At 40.2% G+C, this 20,113-nt stretch overlaps 1 protein-coding gene across 5 annotated transcripts; it reads left to right on the forward strand.

The window, feature by feature from the left end:
- The first annotated feature begins 406 nt into the window (after positions 1-406).
- LOC146619790 (pleckstrin homology domain-containing family A member 1-like) lies at positions 407-19,870 on the forward strand. Of its 5 annotated transcripts, XM_085369101.1 has the most exons (13): positions 7,465-7,664; positions 8,742-8,798; positions 8,906-8,951; positions 11,926-12,023; positions 12,375-12,506; positions 14,100-14,240; positions 14,567-14,635; positions 15,206-15,270; positions 15,402-15,465; positions 15,669-15,758; positions 16,866-16,939; positions 17,719-17,793; positions 19,289-19,590. In XM_085369101.1, the coding sequence occupies exons 1-13, from the start codon at positions 7,524-7,526 to the stop codon at positions 19,518-19,520; spliced, it is 1,284 nt and encodes a 427-aa protein (XP_085225227.1). In that variant the 5' UTR covers positions 7,465-7,523; the 3' UTR covers positions 19,521-19,590. The 5 variants fall into 5 exon arrangements, with proteins under 5 accessions (XP_085225223.1, XP_085225225.1, XP_085225226.1 ...); XM_085369097.1 differs by lacking the exons at positions 16,866-16,939; positions 17,719-17,793 and adding an exon at positions 407-504 and having other exon boundaries at positions 7,497-7,664; positions 19,289-19,870; XM_085369099.1 differs by lacking the exons at positions 16,866-16,939; positions 17,719-17,793 and adding an exon at positions 437-504 and having other exon boundaries at positions 7,433-7,664; positions 19,289-19,870.
- Positions 19,871-20,113: the final 243 nt, after the last annotated feature.

A 20,113-nucleotide genomic window follows, 5' to 3' on the forward strand; every position in this document is an offset into this window, starting at 1 on the left:
TCTGACGAGTGGACAAGGCTTAAAAATACTGTCCAGTCCCACATAAAGAGGGACATCTGGTCACCCTGACATTTATACTGAGCAGATTGCAATTAAATCAAACCTATAAACATACACATATATTTACATGTTATTGAAAAAATACTTGCTCAAACGTCTGATGCAAACTAAGTATTTAGTGTTAGTTTTTATTTATTATTTAATCGAAATAATAATATATGACGAATTGTACTGTATTATACTCCTATTACACATGGATTCATATAAAAATTATAGTAAAAAAAACCACAAATACAAATCTAAACGACATAGCTCTATCGATGTTTTTGTTAAGCGTCAGAGTGATCATCTTCATAATAGACGATCTGCGGTCGTCGCTCAGCAGTAGCAGTGTTGGATCCCTGTCCTGAATCGGAGGAGATGGGCTGAGGTATAGAGCACAGACCCAACAGCAACCGAGATCCACGGCGGTTCAGCGCACCACTTACAGGAGGGACGACTTGGGTAAGCTGACATGGGTCGTTAAACTAAATGAATTAAGCTAATAACGTTGTTGTTTCATACACTTGAAGTTGTCCGTTTAATATTTAACGAAGCGGGCTAGCAGGAGCCGCCAGTGTTAGCTTGGGGTTAGGTTAACGTTTGTGACAAAACTTCTTTCTCCCAGCTAGTTATAAACGGTCGAGCAGTAAAGAAAAAGCAGTATTAGGGGAGATATATTGTAATTATCCGTGTCTTGCGAATCGTTTTACAAGTTTGCGGCACGCTAAGTACAAGCTAACATGAACCATATCGTTCTCAGTTAAGTTGAGGCCAGGGAGCCACAGCCACAGCTGCTGATGCTGCTAACACAGCCGTTTTCAGCGTGTTGTGGTAAGCTGGAATACCCAACGTTAGCTAACAGTTTTTGGTTGTGATGTTATATTTACGCTGGGATTATGGACTCTTGTTTCCTAAATCCTTTGGTTTAGACGCGCAGGACTCAGCTAGTAGACTAAACCCACTGAGCATCTTCGTTTTGCCTTACTTTGGAAATAGAAAAATCTAGACTAGGCATTGCTGTGGTGCGAGAAACCTGGGTGACCAAGTAACTGTTAAGGCTGAAACCGGGCTCTATTTAAAGGTTTCTGGTGAGAAATTATTTGTTTTATTTGAACTAGAATGGCCTGACCCACAAAGAGCAAGTGAAGTCCCCTGCCCCTTTAGTTAATTACCTTTAATCCCTTACCATTGTTTTCTCTCCCTTTTATTTATTTCATTTGTTGCGTTTTTTCAATCCACATCCTGACACAAGCAGCATAAACCTTTACTCTGCAGTTACTATTTCCAGTTGCTGTGGTACTTTAGATGTTACAGCAGCAGTTTAGGACCATGAAAACAAAATACTGACTGTCCAGTCCTAAATGTTGACTTATGACTTGGGTATCTTGTGACAGTGTTTGTGTTAGTGAGGCCTTCCAGTAAAGAGTCAGTCTACCTGGGAAATGTTTGACCTAGAAAGAAGTGGGCTGTTATCACCATCTTATCTTAAGAGGTTGACCTTTAAACTTGTAAATCTTCACTGTAGTCTGGTTAGCACTTTCAACAATTTATTGTAATGTTTCCTTGTATCTTTCCTAAATTTAATTTACAGTGAAAACCGTGCTGTGTGATCCCATACAGAATTTTTGCGTTTCTAAGTATCCTGGTAGTGATCTGTTTTGAATCCTTACTAGAGAAACCCAGATATGCTACTCAAATAGAGGCTGGGTTACTGATCACTGCTTGCCATGTGTGGATTGCTTTCCTTGGCACAATTATGCGTGTCCTGTAAGGAAAATTTTCAAAGATTTACTTGCGAGGGAGCTGAATTATCGTAAGGATATTATGACCATTGACCCTGGACACAAAAATACCTACTGTGCAAAAACTGCACTCTGTCCATTCTGTATTTGCTCTTACCTAAGCACAAGAGGTAGCTTGCACTGTAACATATAGTAGCTTACAGCCACCTCCGGTGAGTTAATATGAACTTATATTTGTTATTTTGACAGTTGAATTACTGATGTGTTGTTATGTTCTATATATGTCCTGTATAATCCCCAGCGGGGGATTATATATCCCCCCATATGCAGACATACTCACTGTGATGAGCCCCTTTGACAAGGGAGCAGCTGAAAGTAGAAAGGAGTGCAATATATTTGACCATATTAAATCCAGCTCTTCATCACAGATTCATCAAGATCTTTGTAACGGTCAGTCATCACTGCTTCTGGGGAATGCCTTCTTTGGGAAACACTTGGCTCGGGAGCTGCCACCAGTCCTCACCGAGGCCTTCCCCAAACCGCAGTCTCAGACCTAGATCTAGCTCTCTGCATTCTCCTTTAAGAAACATTGTCAATCAAATTCAAGATGTGATAACTATTAATGAAAAGAAGTCAAACACAAACTTTAAATGAAACTGAAGTAAAAAAAAAGAAAAATTATTGTCTACATTAACAAATTTCTTCTGGGGGCCCACATAGTTCAGATTCAGTCCCATAAATGTGTTGGTGTAAATAATTTCATCTGTATTTAAGGAGAAGGCTCATTTTAATAAATAATCATGCACATTTTTCCTCTGCAGGAGATGTTAGGGATGTAGCTATCTTCAGTCCGAGCCCTGTCTGATAGTGCTACCTTTGCTACACCACCTCTATTACTTGTCTACAGACCCCATGAGAACTTGGGTTAACAGCATTGGAATTTAGTCTGTGTTGTTATTGTGTGTGCGTTTGTTTTTTTTTTGTTGTTTGTTTGTTTTGTTTTTAAATGTTGACCCACTAGATTGACAGGTGACCTGTGACATATACATGTTTTTAATCAGCCATTTTACAAAACAGTCTTTTTTGGGGGGGTCATGCTTACTGCTATACACCAAAATACAGTTTTTATTTCATATACGATGTGATTAGTTGAACTGATAAAATGTCCACTGTTGCTTCAATGTTTGATGTTAAGAGTATGTATGTTGACTTTAAAAACAGTGGTAGTGAAAAACTTTTTTTTTTTATAAAAAAGAACTATAAACACTTAAACAGTTGACCTTGAGGCGCCGCTTCTCTGTCCTGAGCAAAGTTGTACAAATCTTTTTATCGATGAAAGTGCAATTTTGTAAACTACCATAAAGTTCAAAGTTGTTAATTGATCATGAGAACTGGATATTTGCTGTGTTTACTGAGGATATGATCTCATTGGTTTCAAGGTTGTCTCACCTGATCCAACAAGAGATAAACCAATAGATAACAGGAAGAGTGGGTGCATTCAGGTCCCTCCTGCTTTCAGTGAGTAAGTTTTAATAGGCCTTGGTATTACTCACCTTCTTGATGTGAACTCAAGTGACACCTAGATATATGCTTCCTCTACACTGTTTATTTAATCAACAATATTGCTGTTTATTTACACTTCTTAGTGAAATGCGAACTGTAAATGAAATGTAGATTTCTCAATACTGAGTGTAAGGCATGATTTAAACCAATATGAAATGTTTTTGCATTATATTTAAAGGCTTGACTACAAGCTCTGCAGTCTTGCTCAGGCCTTTTTTATGGGATGGCAATGGCTCAGGACATAGATCAGGTCACCTGCTAATTGGAAGATAGGTGGTTGGCCAACGTATCCTTGGGCAAGATATAAAACCCTAAGTTCCTCCTCATGTGTTCACCGGAGTGTGAATGTCAGAAAGCACTTGGACATGTGTGTCTGGAAAGTATTCTCTGCACTTCACTTGTTCCACATTTTGTCATATTGCAATGTTATTGCAAAATGGACTAAATTCATTTTTCACTTTAAAATTCTACACACATTACCTATAATTACAAAGTGAAAAGGGTTTGCTTGAGATTCTTGCAGATGTATTAAAAAATTAAAAAAACTATGCTGTGAATACACGTGCACTGTCGAAAAAAAGTACTGTTATAAATGTGTGTGAATGAGACATGTTGTATAAAGCACTTCGAGTGCTCAAGTAGAGTAAATGAGCACCATAGAAGAACCAGTCCATTTACCATTTACATCATCACACACAGATGGAACATCATTGATGCCCAAGCTGAATAACAGTGCCCTAATATTGATCCTTGCACGACCCCCGTGTTACAAGTTCTTGTGTGTGTTGGAATTAAAATAATATTATCTGTGTCATAGATTTTATGTAGATCTAGAAGCAATCATCTCACTACCCCACCTTTTTCTAAATTTGCCCTAACAACTATGGTTGTTAGAATTCAAATAGGGTAGAGTAGGCTGTGCTTTTCAGGTGTTCTACCAACTGGTCATTTGCAAACTTTTCAGCAACTTTGCAAACAGAAGCAAGCGCACAGGTCGAATTGTTTTCTTCCTGTCTGTCACCTGCCTTGTATAAAGGAGTTCCTACAGCAATTTTTAGAACGGAAGGAAATGCTGTATTTCACAGAGTTATTTATAATATAAAACATAAACAATTATTTATCTAGTCCCTTGTGAGTTTTTACATTTCATTAGGGGTTAAATAAATGTATTAACCTTGGACTCACCTGATTGATTGAAAGTTAATCCTGTGATGATATTTGAGAAAGCATGGAAATTAGATTCTCTCAAATATCTACCTGATTCTTCCAAAAACTAAACAAAACAATGCTGTGAGCTTAAGCTGCATACCCAGTCTGTATTTTCTTTGTATGTTTCATGTTCCCACATCTATACCAGCATCAGCCATACTGATGCAGATTCACTTCGGCTGTTTGGGTTCCCTAAGTAATTGTGAGGAAATGAAGTGCTAGCAAAGCTTTTGTTAGACGAGTCAAAATTGGTTTGCTTTTTGTTGGTCATATGTGGCTGATAAATTATTTTGGACTTTACTGCACTTTTTGTTTTTATATCTATAATCTTTTGGCTGCTGATTACATGTTTTTAATGGTACTTGCCATGGGTTCATCAGTCAGTGTTTTCTTACATCTTTTTGCAGAGGATATCTATGTTCAAGTAGGAGCTAAAGGAAGATGCCAAAAATGGGTTTTAAAAAAAAGTATTACTAGTAGGGCTGCACGATTAATCGTTAGAAAATCGCGATCTCGATTCATACTTATGTGCGATCTCATTTCCAAATGACAACGATTTAAAAAAAAAAAAAAAAAAAAAAAAAAAAGACGACGATTGTACCGCATTTTGGTCCGGGACGTAATCTGCATGAAAACAAGCGCTCACTCTTCCTGCTCAACAAATGACAAGGGCGGAGCCTTATACCACTGATACAGAAGCTGTGCCGTGTGATGCTAAAATTAGCAGGAAAAAACAACGGAGAGCACGTCAGGGATGACGAGAAGTGACAGGAGAAAATCGGTCCCGGTCAACCACCCAAACATCAATAACGGGAACCTTATACAGCGCTTCCCTATACACGTCGAACTCCCGCAGGCACAAAGAAATTACGGAGGCTATTACTTATCACCTGACCAAAGATATGGCTCCCATCAACACTGTGCAAAACGAGGGACTTAGGAAAATGATCAACACCCTAGACAAATGCTACACTGTGCTGTCCCGCAACTATTTTTTCTATTGTGGCACTACCTGCTCTATACACGCAGTGTCGAGCAACGGTGGAGACGGAATTTCAAGCAGTACAACATTTTGCAGCAACAACAAAACGTGAGACATTTGTTGTTTTTATGTTTATTTATTGTTTTTATGTTCAGTCTCAACTGTTACGAAGTTGATGTGCAGTTAATAAGTGCAATAAATATTTATACTGGAAAAGAAAATCGTGAGAGAATCGTGATCTCAATTCTAAGCCAAAAAATCGTGATTCTCATTTTATGCAAAATCGTGCAGCCCTAATTACTAGTGTAAAAAAACAAAAAAAACAACCCTGTTCAGCAGAAGCTAGGAACTAAGAATAATGAAAAGCATTTTTCTACCTGATGCTGTGATGACAAAATAAATCCACATGATGTATTTAAATATGTTAAAACCCCCCATTGAAAGGCACTTTGGGTCAAACAAAGTCTAGGGGAGTGATCATTTTTTTAATGTTATATTGTTATAGTATGGAGGAAAAAAAACATACATTTTTAAAAATTTCCCTTATTCCCTACTTAGTACATATCTTGGCTAACAAAGCTGTTATCCATATTTAATTTTTATTATTATTATTATTATTATTATTATTATTATTATTATATCTAGTTTGCATTAAGACTTTTGATATAATCCTCCTTTTCTCTTCCCTATCTTTAAGTGTATTTAATTTCATCTTTTGTCAAATTCTTCTCTGCATCACGAAAATGGATGAGCATGCTTTCAGCTGAACTTTTGCAAAGTACTTTATTTACAGTGTCGCCAGTCTCCACAGAAACGTCTCTCACTTGACCTTCGGTGTGTACGTAGCGTTAAGATGGTCGTCTCTGACACTGCTGCTCCTTTCTGTAGCCTGTGTGTGAAATAGGATGACTCAGAAGCTGACTTTTATGGGTAGATGCATATTTTACGGGTAGATCCAGAAACTAACTGAGATGCTAACAGCCTAGACTCCCTGCACAACAAGCGGGCCTTTTGTCCCCTCCTTGCCCTCATCCACCCACACAGTGCTCATAATGTTCTGGAAAAAGAGCGCTTTATCTCGGCCTTCCACAGACTCATCTCACATATTGTAGGATTGGTTCAGAAAGACAGCAGCTTAAACAGGCTAATGTGACTATATCCCCACAGTAACACTGCACCCACCCACGCGAGTGCTGACATTGAGATGCGCACATTCAGACGTGTTGGTCTAAACATTTACTTTTCAGTTCATTAAAGGAGAGCAGCAGGGATGTGGCAGCACTCAGCAGGTTAAATATTGCACACTCTCTCCTGTGTGGGTCCTTTAGGTGTTGTTTTTTTTTTTTTTTTTTTTTTTTTTCTCTCCCCTCTCGTCTCTCCTTTGTGTCGAACATGACTGAGCTCACTGGTATTTTTTGGCAATACTCAAGCGGTGCTTAGCTGCGGAGGCAGGGAGGCGGGTTGAAGGGAGGGGATAGAAGGGGTTGGCCAGAGGCTTGCCAAATCGGATGAGAGAGAATTTGGGAGGAGATGACTGAGAAAGTGAGAAAAGAGAGACACCAAGGGAAGAGGGATAAGGGGTAGGGGGCAAGCTAGGCTGGGTGGAAGAGAGAGTGACAGTGTCGAGTATGTTTTACAGGGGGGAAAAAAGAGGAAGAGAGAGCGGGTGAGGCTGATATAAAAGGATAAAGGCGGGGTTGTGGTTTGTGTCACATGATCCCCTCACTGGTTGTAGCCTAGTGAGATCCAGGTGGCAGAGACACCATAGATGCAGTAGATGAAGACAGCAAAAGAAAGGGAGAGCAAGACTGCACAAAGAAAACTTAAAATTCCCCATTCACCACGCACCCTCTTCACTCATTTTTCTTTCCTCTCTTTTCAATGTGTCCTTAAGGAATTCCTCCGTCCCGCTTTTCCCTTCTCTTCTCCCGCTCCTCTCTCTCCCTTCCCGGCCTAAGCGGGCTAGGGAATGTCCCGGTGGCGCGATGCCTTACGTGGACCGACAGAACCGCATCTGTGGCTTTCTGGACATCGAAGAGAATGAGAACAGCGGCAAGTTCCTGCGCCGTTACTTCATACTGGACACACAACAGGGAAGCTTGGTGTGGTACATGGACAACCCACAGGTAAAGACACAGAGATGTGTTAGCTTAGCTCTTAGCTTTACTGGAGGGTGGCCTCAGGGCAACCGTACAGGCAAACTGGGAAACTACATGCTGCAAATTTTAGTTATCATATAGATGATTGGCTTTCATGCAGGTGTATCTTGACTGTGAGCCACTGATAGCAGAGCCTCCTCTATAAATTATGTTTTTTAAAAATTATATTCTAACATGCTTGGAAAGCACATTTTACAGACAAAGGAGGATCTCAGATCTAATGCGGTGTCTGTGTTGTAACTATTGGCAGACACTCCTGTAAATCATGTCAGAAAGGGCTGTCTGTGGACTGCAACACAGGGGAGTAACTTGTAGCTGGAGGTGTGTTTGGTGCTTTTCTTACCTGCAGCAGAAGCTGTGTGGCTCACACATGCCCAGCGTAAGCCTAACTGATGTTAACCAGCACGCATGTGCAGCATCAGTATCAGCATGTTTTGAGGTTGGTGTGTTTTGCAGCAGTCGTGCAGGCTGCAGGTATTCATCCATTTAAATAGGGAATAGAATGTACTCATGTTGTTGAGAGGGGCCCAAAGAGACTACAGTAATATTTGCACTGACCGTAGTGGTTGGCCATCAGTGTCTACTCTGTGCCCCATAGTGTCACTTTTTATATAGTGTAATATGTCCTCTGTTGGCACATAATCTGATTTAGATTTGCTGTATTTGTTAAGTGCCCTGTTACATCAAGTATTCATAAATGATGTAGAGCAGGAAAAAAATTGTAAATAATTGAATAAGTCTCTTTCTTTTAATAGATTGAAAAAAGTTAAATTTTAATGACGTTAAATCTGGATCTCCCAGTTTCAGAAACACAGGAAGGCACTGACATTAACTGGATGGAGTGCAGCCAACACATGCTGTACTTACTCTATAATATCGACTGGCTTTGCAGAACCTCACCCCCAGACCAGATCACATTTGATCTTCTACGGCTAAAGGCCTGCCTTACTGGCACTTGTATTGTGTATTGTATTGCGTAATTGCATCATTAGCTTGAGCTTCCTTTTTATTGCAAGTATTTTTCTTTTCCACCTTTTCTCACAGAACTTGCCTGTTGGTACGGTCTGTGTTGGTTCCCTCAAGCTCACATACATCTCTAAGGTAAGCTAGATCATCAAAGGAGCTACAAGGTTATATACAACTGGAAGACTTCACATTTTTTTAGTTGAGCTTGAACACTAACGTCTGTGGGATTTGTTCTTATTTAGGTCAGCGATGCCACCAAGCTGAGGCCTAAAGCAGAATTCTGCTTCGGTAAGAAAATGCACGTCATCAAATCTGTTCTTCCAGTCAGGATATTAGCATAATAAAAGCACAGAAGACTTCACTCTTGTTTTTAACATCTTGCATTTCAAATATTATTTTGAACACATTTTCCAATGATGTCACTAATGAGCCTTGGATAATATGATTCATAGTATTATTCATACTAAACAGGAAAACATCTTGCGTCTTTATAAAAATACAACTTGACAAATGTCTGAACTGCTTTGAAAACATGAGCAATGATGGTGAGTTTAACCACATGTTGACTAAGCTGGATACCCTTAATATAACCTAAGGGAGGACTATTTTTTTGTCCTTGTCTGCTCTCTCAACATGGTCAAGCACAGCTTTTCTCAGGTTTTTTCCACCACTGATCAAGCAGCATTGTTCAGCGTTGCGTGGTTTGTTAATGTAGAAAAATGCACGATGCTCCAGCAGTTAATGGCCTGGGGTTTTTTTTTGACCACGTTGAACTATTCTATAAGTAGAATTTATTATCTGTCCTATTTTAAAACAGTCTTTTGTGTATTGCTAAGGTTTTGCCTCATTCTTCTCACCTACTAGTTAATAAGGATATCCCGGGGCATTACCTATTGCTGACTACAATAAGTAAAACATTTTATAAAGGCATAAGTTGCTGGTGTCTTCTTCTGGTGCGTTGTTAGCTAATCTTGATGCACATTGATTCTGCAGTCTTTAGAAATGAGTCGCATTACTCTGTGCTTGTGGGTCCCTGTGATTAGAAAACTGACTCTTATGCAAGAACTTTCTTACTTACTATCTTTAAAATGGACCTACTGTGCTCTTTTCCAACTCCATAGTTTTATTTTTTGACTTGACAAGAGTAGCTTTAGCATCTAGTGTAGTGGGTAACACGTTTGTCTAGAAATCCCTGGGAGGGTTGTGTTAGGAAGGGCATCCAGCGTAAACATCTGTGCCAAATCAAAAATGTGGATCCATCCGCTGTGACGACCCCTTGTGAATATGCAGCAGCGGAAAGAAGAAGACTAGAGTTGTTTTGCATGATTTATAGTACAAAATATTCTTTATTTGTCTAATTCTGGGCCTCCGTACAACTCCAGAGTTATTCCATTTCTATCCTTTTGCTTTAAAGCCATCCTTCCTTTAAGCAAGCTGATTGGCTGCCTCATGCAGGCAGAAGGTTTTAACAGTGAATGTGTGGGGCTTCAGTGCTCAGTTTAGTGACTGAGATGACCCTGTTTGGAATAACTTCACAAAAGAAACTGAAAATGAGCGTATAGAGCAGTCTGTAGCCTGAGCTTTTACTTCTCCATACGTTGATCTTATTAATTGAAACTTTGTGTAATATGAACACTTCTGGTAATGGTATACGGTAATTAAGTTTATATGTTAAAATAAAAGGGTAATAAAGACACTCATTTTGTATGAGTGAATTATATAATCTTTGTATTTTACCTGGACTGGGTATAATTTATGGGGTGTTGATAGCTTTTTAATATTGTTTGATGTCCTCTTTGCAATGTCCTTCAACAAAGAAATACATAAAGCCCTATTTGTACTTGTCTTCTTACCTCATGTGGCCAAGATGGGAAAAAATATTTAATAAAAACTATTAACTACTGTCAGATGTATTTATTTTTTAAGAGTAAATCTTCATCGCAGTGTTTGTTTACCAGCCTAAGTCTTCATCTGTCCAGTTCAATAGCAGGAAATACTAGTGTGTGACAATATGTTCACACTGCATGTGTATATCTGGCTGTGTACACAGCAGTTGCCTTGTTGAAGTTATGACAGGATGCCGACATCCTAATCAGAACCTGATTCGCAGACGTGAGAAGCTATTTTTAAATTTTGTCTGATATCCATGAATCGTGCTCCTCCCCTTTTCCTGTGTCCAGCAAGCCAAGGCATGATATAGGGTGAAGCAATGTTGACATTTAATTTATAGTTTAAAAAAACTCAAACAGACTTTTGTTTGCAGCTCATATGCGATGGAGAAAGATTAAGAGCAACTGTGTGAACTTTGGCTTTTGTCTGCATTTCCCAGCAGCATGCATTGTTTTGTTATGTGTAACTATGAGTCAGATCTGATACCCCTTCTCCCAGATTTCATTCCAGCGCCAAAGATACCACTGCAATTCCACTACTGCCGAATAGTTTATCACTCCCACAAACAGTGGACAGATTTTAGCTCAAGACTGTTGGACAATTTCCTCCTGGTCATCTGCTTGAGGCCAGATAGACAGAATTATTTTGCAGGAAAGTAGTGGAATAGTGTATTGAGGTGTCCAAGATCTGGAATAAATACACAGAACGGGGAAGAATGATCTTCATTGTGACACAGTTTGCCTTTTGCCTTTTCACAGCTCTCCCCCGCCTGATTTACCAGGCCAGCTTTAATGTAATTTATTGCTATGGTGTCAGAAGGAAATAGAGGAGACACAGGGACGGTTTGAGCTGCAGAACTGAAGGATTTATGGCAAAGCCAGAGAGAAAAGAGACTTTATTTCTTTCAGCATCTAAATCCTGATCCATAGCTAATCAGCATTTGACCCAAAAATGTCTTCATGATTGAAATGCAGTTTTCTCATGTTCATGGCTGTAAAACCGTGTGAGAATATTTGGTTGTTGGTACCCCCCCCCCCCCCCCGTCATGGTTAGACGTGGGTAGGTGGTGGCAGACGGAGACAGCTGAGTCTAGCTGGGTCATCATCGCCATGCAGAGAAAATGCTGCTGGGTGTGTGTGGGAGAGTCCCTTGGCTCAGTTGTTTTTCACTTCCAGAGAAATCTGTGGCGGTGGATGTGTCCTGACACTGATACAAGAAAGGGCTGAATACACTCTTCAATATGTCTTTGTATGTGTATTTGTTTGTAATTCAGAGGGTGTATTGTAGCCTGATTGTGACAGAAGAATGTACTTTCACTTTTTCTTTTGTTCCCAATGCTCTTTTTTTTTTTTTTTTTTTTGTCACCTGTAAGTCATCAATGCTGGGATGAGGAAGTTCTTCCTGCAGGCCAATGATCAGCAGGACCTTGTCGACTGGGTCAACGCTCTCAATAAAGCCACCAAGATCACTGTGAGATGATAAACAAAAGACACACACACACACATCTCAGATTCAGCTTTTCTAATCTGCTCTTTCTGGTTTATGTTTTATCACTTGGAAAAACTTTTATTTCTTCCTCTTTCAAGGAACTAGATGGAAGTTAGTCAGAGCATGACTAACAGGATGCTGCTTTGTACAGAGTTCTGGGATAAAGGACAATGAAGTTTTGGGCATGTGGAGGGGAAATGGGGATAAAAGGCTTGTCAGAGTTTGCATGCATAAAGTTTCATGAAGCTTGGCTTGAAGTTTGTAAAAAAGAGGCTATTTATACCTAAAGCTTTTGTGTGTGTGTATGTGTTTGTTTGTTTGTTTGTTTTTAAGGTTCCAAAGTTGTCTGATGGCCAGCAGAACTCAGAGAACCAAAAGGCTTTGCCAGATGTTGCAGGGCCCAAAAAACAAGTCTCCTATAAGACTGAGATAATTGGAGGAGTGCCCATAGTCACCCAAACACAGGTAAACTTTACCCGTGAATGCAGTGAACCACATATTGTATTGATTACATTTGCATGTATACATATGATAACATGTACTTTATTTATCCCACCTTTGGGAAATCCTTCAAAAGAAAATGTGTAAATTTGTTTTTAAACTAGACTATTCCCAAAATGCTGCTTTTATATTGTATCTGTTAGAATGATTTAGTCAAGCTATTTCCAACTGTTAGATCATTAGTTTTCACCTAGCAAAAGTGCCCAAAGAGAGCTGCGTTCAGGCTCTCAAACGTGTGAAATTTTCTGCTTCAAACACAGAACAGTTTTTCTACAGTTTTAACCTGTCAGATAAATCGACCAATTTAAAGACCTCACTTTGATCTTGGAGAAACTGATATCTCTATGTTCTAAAGTGCAAAACTATTGTTGAACCAATAAATGATTAATAACATTTGATAACTACTTTAATCCATAATTTATTGATAAAGGAAATGATCCTTAATTTCTGATGTTGAAACTACTGCATTATCTTAATATCTGTGCAACAGTCGTCGTAATGTTAATCACAGGTTGTTGTTTTTTTAACAGTGATTATGCATTCACCAGTCAGGTCACCAAATACACCATGCTAGTACAACTTTAGATGCCCTTTTACCTTCAAAACTGCTTTAATTCTTTGTGTTAGAGATTTAACATGGTGCTGGAAACATTCCTCAGAGGTTTTCATTGACGTGATAGGATCAAAGATGCAGATTTGTCTGCTACACATCCGTGATACGAATCTCCCATTCCACCACATCCCAAGGGTGCTCTGTTGGATTGTGATTTGGGGACTTTGGAGTTGATTTGAGTACAGTGAACTCGTTGGCATATTCAAAAGATGTTATCTTAGGAGTAACCATTAAAAGATAAAGGGATGGACATGGTCAGCCAAAATACTCAGGTAGGCTGTGATATGAAAATGCTGGAACCCAAAATGGGGCAATAAAATATCACCCACACCATTACACCGCCAGAAGCATCCTGGATCATTGATGTAAAATGGGATGAATCCATGACTACTTTTGCTGCTTTAGCACACCTGCTTTATGGTTAGTTGAGCTAAGTATTCACAGCAGGCCTTGGTTGTAACAAGTGGTTATTTAATTTACTGTTGCCTTCCTATCAGCTCCAGGTACTCTGGCCATTGTCCTCTGAGAAATGTCACTCACTGGATATTTTCTCTTTTCTGATCATTCTATGTAAACCCTATAGAAGTGGTTGTGTGGGAAAATCTCAGTAGATAAGCACTTTCTAAAACACTCAGACCAGCCTGTCAAAGCCACGTTCAAAGTTACTTAAATGTGATGCTCGATTTGACCGTGTCTTCAGGACTAAATGCATGCTGCCATGTTACTGGCTGATTAGATATGAGTGTTAACAGTTGAACAGGTGTACCTAACAAAGTGACTGGTGAATATTTTTATTTCTTGACCAATGTCTTTTTCTCAAAATTCAGTTAACTAGGATCATTGTCTGATCGCTTGTCATCACAGAATCCAAAGTGGCAATTTGTGGTGTTTGCTTTTCACAATGAACTTCAAATTGACATTATTTTATGTCCTTCACCCTCCAGCATGAAGGAGGTGATGGCGCAGATAGAGCTGAGCGTGAGGCCATGCAGCGTTCCCACAGCCAGCTGCCTTACTTCCTGGGGAGGCCAGCTCAGGACCACAATGTCATCAAGTCAGGCTACTGCGTCAAGCAAGGAGCTGTGGTGAGCACTGACACAACCACTGACACTGTTTTTGGTTATTTATTTATTTTTTGCTTAAAATTAGTTAATTTAATTTGTCCTTGTGTTGGTGTTCAGATGGGTTCCCCTGTGCAGTAGTTCTGCTCAGGGACCCAATTAAAAAATAAAGTAGGTAAGCTCCATTACAATTAATATAATGATAATCTAAGAAAATTCAGCTCCTCCTATGTGTACAATTCTATACTTTTAGAAAGACCCAAAAGTAAAGTAAAATGTGTAAGAAGTATAAAAAGATGTGCTTCTGTAATCTGAATCTTTTTTTTTTTTTTCTTTTTTTTTCTCCCCAGATGAGGAACTGGAAACGGCGATATTTTCTTCTCGAAGAGAATTCAATGAGTTACTTTAAGTCAGATTTGGTAATTAACTGTGATTAAGTTACATGAAGCTTTTATGGAATGTTTAGATTTGTAGTACACACACATTTGATTTTCCTCCAGAATCCGAGGGCGAAGTATCTGCAAACACAACCCCGAGTTCCAACATGCTTTATTCATAGCCTGTGGAATTCAATGCCTTCACTGTACATGTCCGATCATGCCTTCTTCCCTCCGGGTTTTCTTACTTGCACACACACACTCACACGCACACACACACACACAGACTGTCCTCTGGATAATACTGTACGTCCCTTACCCTGTCCTTGTCTAGGTCTGCCCTTATTTGACAACTTTATCTGTCTATTTGGCTATCAACAGGCCTCAAGGACACAGACTCTCTGTCTGCTGTATCAAAGTGCTGTGTCAAGAAAGTTGCAACCATTAGTGTTTGCAGTTTGCTACTTCTTGGAAAGTTAACCTCCTTCTTCCCCTGTGAACCAGAAACTCTGCACCTTTTCTAGCTATCCCATTAGATACAGCATTTTAAATGTGAATGCATTATAAATAATATTTGTCCTGTGTTATGAAAAGTTAATTCTTTGTTTTTAGGAGAAAGAGCCTCTCAGAATGATCCCACTAAAAGAAGTTCACAAAGTCCAGGAGTGCAAGCAGAGGTATCTAACAAGTCCCAACATTTTTCCATTGTACAGAAAAATGTCTTTGTCTCGGTGGTTTGTGCTTACCTTTTCTGATAAAGATAGAGATGAGATCAATTTGATCCTGTTTTTTTTCTGCTTCATTGTAGTGACATTATGATGAGAGATAATCTATTTGAAGTTGTCACCACATCAAGGACGTTTTACATACAGGTATGCGACTCTCTGTGATGAAAAGAATGGCTCAGACGTGAGTGCTTACTAATGTTGATGAATCTGGTATTCAGTCTTGTCTGTCTGCATCTTTACCAACTACATGTTACCCTTCCCGCCACTTCTGATCCTGATTTCCACTCCTTATGTTCTCATTCTTTCCTTCATTTCGTTCTGCCTCTTTTCATGTCTGTCTCCACTAGGCGGACAGTCCAGAGGAGATGCACAGCTGGATCAAGGCTGTGTCAGGGGCCATTGTGGCCCAGCGGGGCCCTGGGAGGTCAGCTGCCACGGTAAGTATCTTCTACTACGGTACAACACAAATCCACCATGGGAGGGAACATAAGTCACTGCAATTAGGTTAAAGTTTAACATCGAAAGTAACGTCAGCCCTGAATTTTACTTGCATGAGTAGAGTGGGAGACTTACTGAGTGACGTGGTTTGTAGTAGTCAAGATGATATGGTTGATTTGTGTGTTGTTTCACTTGTGCCGCTTGTTTTTTCTTATTCTTACACGTCCTCACGCAATTTCAGTGGCAATCTTTTTCTTTTTTTTCTTTTACTTCTTTGTAAACAAATGCATAATAGGAGAATTGGCTGTGCCGTTTTTTCCGCATGACATTGGTTCATCCTATAATAGTATTTTAACAATATTGTGTTGTAGTTGCATAGTACAGAATGGCATAGACTTGTAATTTCTAACTCCTGAGCTATGGACCTGTAAAGGGGATTGTGATGTTTATAATCGGGGGGCAAATTATAGCTTGAACTTTGCTCAAAACGGTTCTGAATGTTCCTCAAGCCTCTTCATTACCACCTACAAACGGGATTGATTTTTATTTTTAATACTACTTTTTTGAAATTATTTTCTTTAAATGTATTTGCATCAAAGTGAGAGCGATAGAGAGACTGATGGCATGCAAAAAGTCTTCAGTTGGAAACAAACTGTGGACACTGAAGTTCATGGCTACCACTTAATTCCAGTCCCATTGGGTTGCCCCTGAACTGATTTAGCTAAAGTGGGTAATGGATAACCAGCTGTCACCACTTGTTGAGCATTAGTTACTTTTCAGAAGTCTACGTGCAGGGAGCCGAGCAGCTTGACCCGGTAGGTGAGCAGTGAAATAAACCACTTCCATTGTCCTCACTGCAGATGAAAACCAGCCTCTGCCACATTTGGGCCCTTTTGGTTAGACTGAAGTCATTATCCGCAAGCGTCTGTTTCTCTGTGGTTTCCTTTCTTGCCTTCTGTGTCTTTCTCTCTAGCTTGTCTTTCCTTCCCTGTGCCTCTTTTCTCGATCCCTTTCTTCCTTTCACATTCTTTCCACCTCTTCTTCTCCTTTCCCAGTGGGCAGATGGCCCATCTGCTCTAATCCTGCTTTGCACTGTGTTGTTGCAGATGCGGCAGGCCAGACGGCTGTCGAACCCTTGTATACAGAGGTATACGTCCCGAATCGGGGAGTGCAGCAGCACGTATGTCAGCTCGTCTAAATCCCACTCCCTCCCCCTTTTTTAAGCTCTGGGTTCAGCTTTTTAATACTTTTTTTTTTTCACTTATTGGCTGGTCCTGTTGTTTGTGGACGAAGGGGAACAGATCAGATCCGACTGCACATCTGATGCGCTTTTCTTTTTTCTTTTTTGTTGCTTTGAACCAACCACACCCTACGTATGGCTGTGATTACCCAACAACTGCTCCTCCTCCCTTCACATCCTCATTCTCGCTGCTTATCTTCACCCCTCAATCTCCTTTGCTTTTTTTTTAATTGTTTGTTTTGTTTTGCAGCTCTCTGATATCAAGCTTAGCATAAAGTTTAGGGGTTTTGCATTTAGAATATTTGCAGCTAAAGGGATGCAATTTGTGCGTCAGGTGTTTTAAGAGTCGAGGTGTGCTTGCTTCTCTTGCATGTGATGGCTGTTGTCACAGGCATGGCAGTGCAAATCAAGCATACTTCAAGTCTTTCAAATGCTAAAAATGAAGGGTTTTTTTCTGCCACAGTACAAAATGACTCTAAACTGACCATCACAAGGCCCTGCAGCCTTCATCTTCATCCACAGCTTTCTTATGCTTTCTTTGTTGCTGATGACATTTCAGTGCAAAGTTGGAAGTATTCATGCACAAATATGCTCTGACTGCATGAACTGTCTGACCAGCTTAGCTATGAATAGTTTAAGCCTAACTGTATCTGTGTCTTTATTACTGCATCTTTCACACCTTCTGTTTCTCTTCCCTCCGTGCTCTGTTATCTCTGCAGTCTGCTGCAGCTGTGTACCTGTCTTAGATGTGTGACATCCTGCTTGTCTCTTCTCCTCCCTCCTGTTCGCTGCCTGTATGTTTATTTTATCTTTCTCATATGTTCCCATACAACAAAATCCTTGTTTTCATCTTGACTTCCGAAAGCACATCTCTGAATGTTGTGAATGTGTAACAACAACTCACCAAAGCTGAATCCACAGGTCCAGAGTCACAAACTCAGTTTTCATAGTGACATGTTGGGGCTTTTTTCTTAAACAGCTATCGGTTGGGCTGATATATTGGCCTATATTAGCTATTTGTTGATATATCAGTATTGGCATTTGTGACTGTTGATGAAAACAAGGGAAGTAATAAAGGGACAGAAGGAAACACCCTTCAACTGTGGCATGTTGTTACATAGTTTGTCCACCAGAAGGCACTCTGCAACTTCCCAGTAGGCAAAGCGGATTCACACAAACACAGGTCAATCAACACTTGTTGCAATGATGCCGTTTAAAAATAATCTTGTTTTATTATGTTGGTATGTAATCATAAATAATGACACATAAAAGAATAAATAGTGTTTGTTTTGTGTGTCTGAATGAAAAGAAAATATCGGCGGCTATATTGAATTTTTAAATCACAAAACATCAGGCTTTAATATCCTGTTTCGGTTGGGCTTGACTCTTAACAAAAAAAAAAAGTCAAATTTAGAGCAGGTTAGCTTTAAATGCCTACAATGGATGACAACTGGCACTGCAGTAAAGGTTTGGGTTTTCCCAACCCTTCATACTGTGAGATTGTCTAATCTTTCCCCTCCCACTGTCCGCTAAATTTCGACATGAGCTTGATTTTGGACATTTGGATTCAACGACGAGAACAAAACAAGAACTTTTAATACACTTGTGATGCTTACTGTGGTTTTCTGTCATGTTTGTGCTACAATTTTACTCTTAAATTTTATGACGCGTAAGTGATAGTTAGGAAGTTGCACAGGCCTGCAATGTCATATGGTGTTACCGTGAATAAGCATCTTGGTGAAGAGGCTATGTTTAAAAATATACAGCCATAAAGGTGGTGCTTTCATGTGCACATTTTGGTGCATTACAGAGCATTGCAGAGTGTTTGTCTAACCTACATTTCACCTCCTGCTGACCCTTTTTTTTCCTACCTGTACTGAGTTTTTTTCTTTCTTCTGATACATCTTTTTTTTCTCAGAGATTGAAATCTGAAAAGCTGTGAAATAATGAGCAACAACCAACCACTGCACTCTGTTTGAACTTCTACTGCAACCTATTGAGACTACCAAAACTAAAACCTCCTGACACTACTTTTCCTGCTACCTCTACTTCTACTGCTACCACTCCTACTGCCGTCATCTCCATATTCTAGCAATGCTTCATTCTTGAGCACCTACAACTTCAAGCTGCATCAGGCCTCAAATGCGGGCGCTAATTCCAAGTCTGTAACTAACTTTGGCTCTTCTCACATGAAGTACACACGTCAGGATTTGACTCATCTCACTAACAACAACTCCTCTTGTCTCCTTCATTCTTGCTCTTTCTTTCCTCGTGCTTTTTCTGCTGCAGGAACACGGCAGCCGTTCCACTTTCTACCGCACCCCCACGGGTCCCCCCGTCCCTCGCTCGCCCATATCTGCAGTGCCACCATGCTACCCAGAGTGGGGGAGTGCTGTCACGTGCGGCACACGCTCACAGTCTGGCATGGGACAGCGAGCACTTCATGAGCCTGCTGCCACGCCCCAGTCACAGCCACACGCCAGCACGCCTGTCCCTGCAGGAAACACGCCTGGCAAAGTGACCTGCGACGCTCCCGTGACCAACGTCGCCAGCTCTGAGGAGTCACCGTGGCGCCGGCGGAGCAGCTTTGAGCCCCACATGCCTGAAACACCCCTGAACCTAGAGGATGCTGTTCTGCCAGTGAGTGAGGTCTAACCCGTTTAACTGGACATTAAAAGTCAAGCGGAAGTTGACTGAGATCCTCAGATAAAGAAGAAATCCTGTGAGCAACATTAATTTTTTTTCCCAGTCAAAGCTCTGTCACAAACTCTTTGGAACTACTCCATCGGTGTACAGGAGAAACAAGTTGGCTCACCTCTGAACTGCACTCTTGTGCCAAAGTCAACCCAGGCTCTACCCACCCAGCGTCCCCCCCCCCCCCCCCCCCTTTCCCGCCTGCTGTCATAGTTCAAATGATGTTATTATTTACCAAGAGTTAATTTACACCTTCTACTTAACTTGTGTCAATTAGCACTCAATAACAGCTTTATTTTAATCTGTACAGGCATAAAGAGGTGTTAAAAGCATTTAAGTGTTGAGGAATTTTGCAAACCACTTTGTGCCAAGAAAATAAGGGAGCTTTTAAGGGTGCTAGCTAATTCCTCACATCTGAAA

Source organism: Diplotaxodon limnothrissa, linkage group LG13 (assembly GCF_057381915.1).
Source record: "Diplotaxodon limnothrissa isolate DT_005_m linkage group LG13, D_limnothrissa_male_GT1.1, whole genome shotgun sequence".
Taxonomy (NCBI): domain Eukaryota; kingdom Metazoa; phylum Chordata; class Actinopteri; order Cichliformes; family Cichlidae; genus Diplotaxodon; species Diplotaxodon limnothrissa.

What these genes read in the sequence shown, in the direction of transcription:
- LOC146619790 (XM_085369101.1), top strand. Translation starts at nt 7,524, where the DNA reads ATGCCTTACGTGGACCGACAGAACCGCATCTGTGGCTTTCTGGACATC. An exon ending in GGTACATGGACAACCCACAG is followed by an intron (nt 7,665 to 8,741) that starts GTAAAGACACAG and finishes CTTTTCTCACAG; the next exon opens with AACTTGCCTGTTGGTACGGT. An exon ending in CCATAGTCACCCAAACACAG is followed by an intron (nt 12,507 to 14,099) that starts GTAAACTTTACC and finishes TTCACCCTCCAG; the next exon opens with CATGAAGGAGGTGATGGCGC.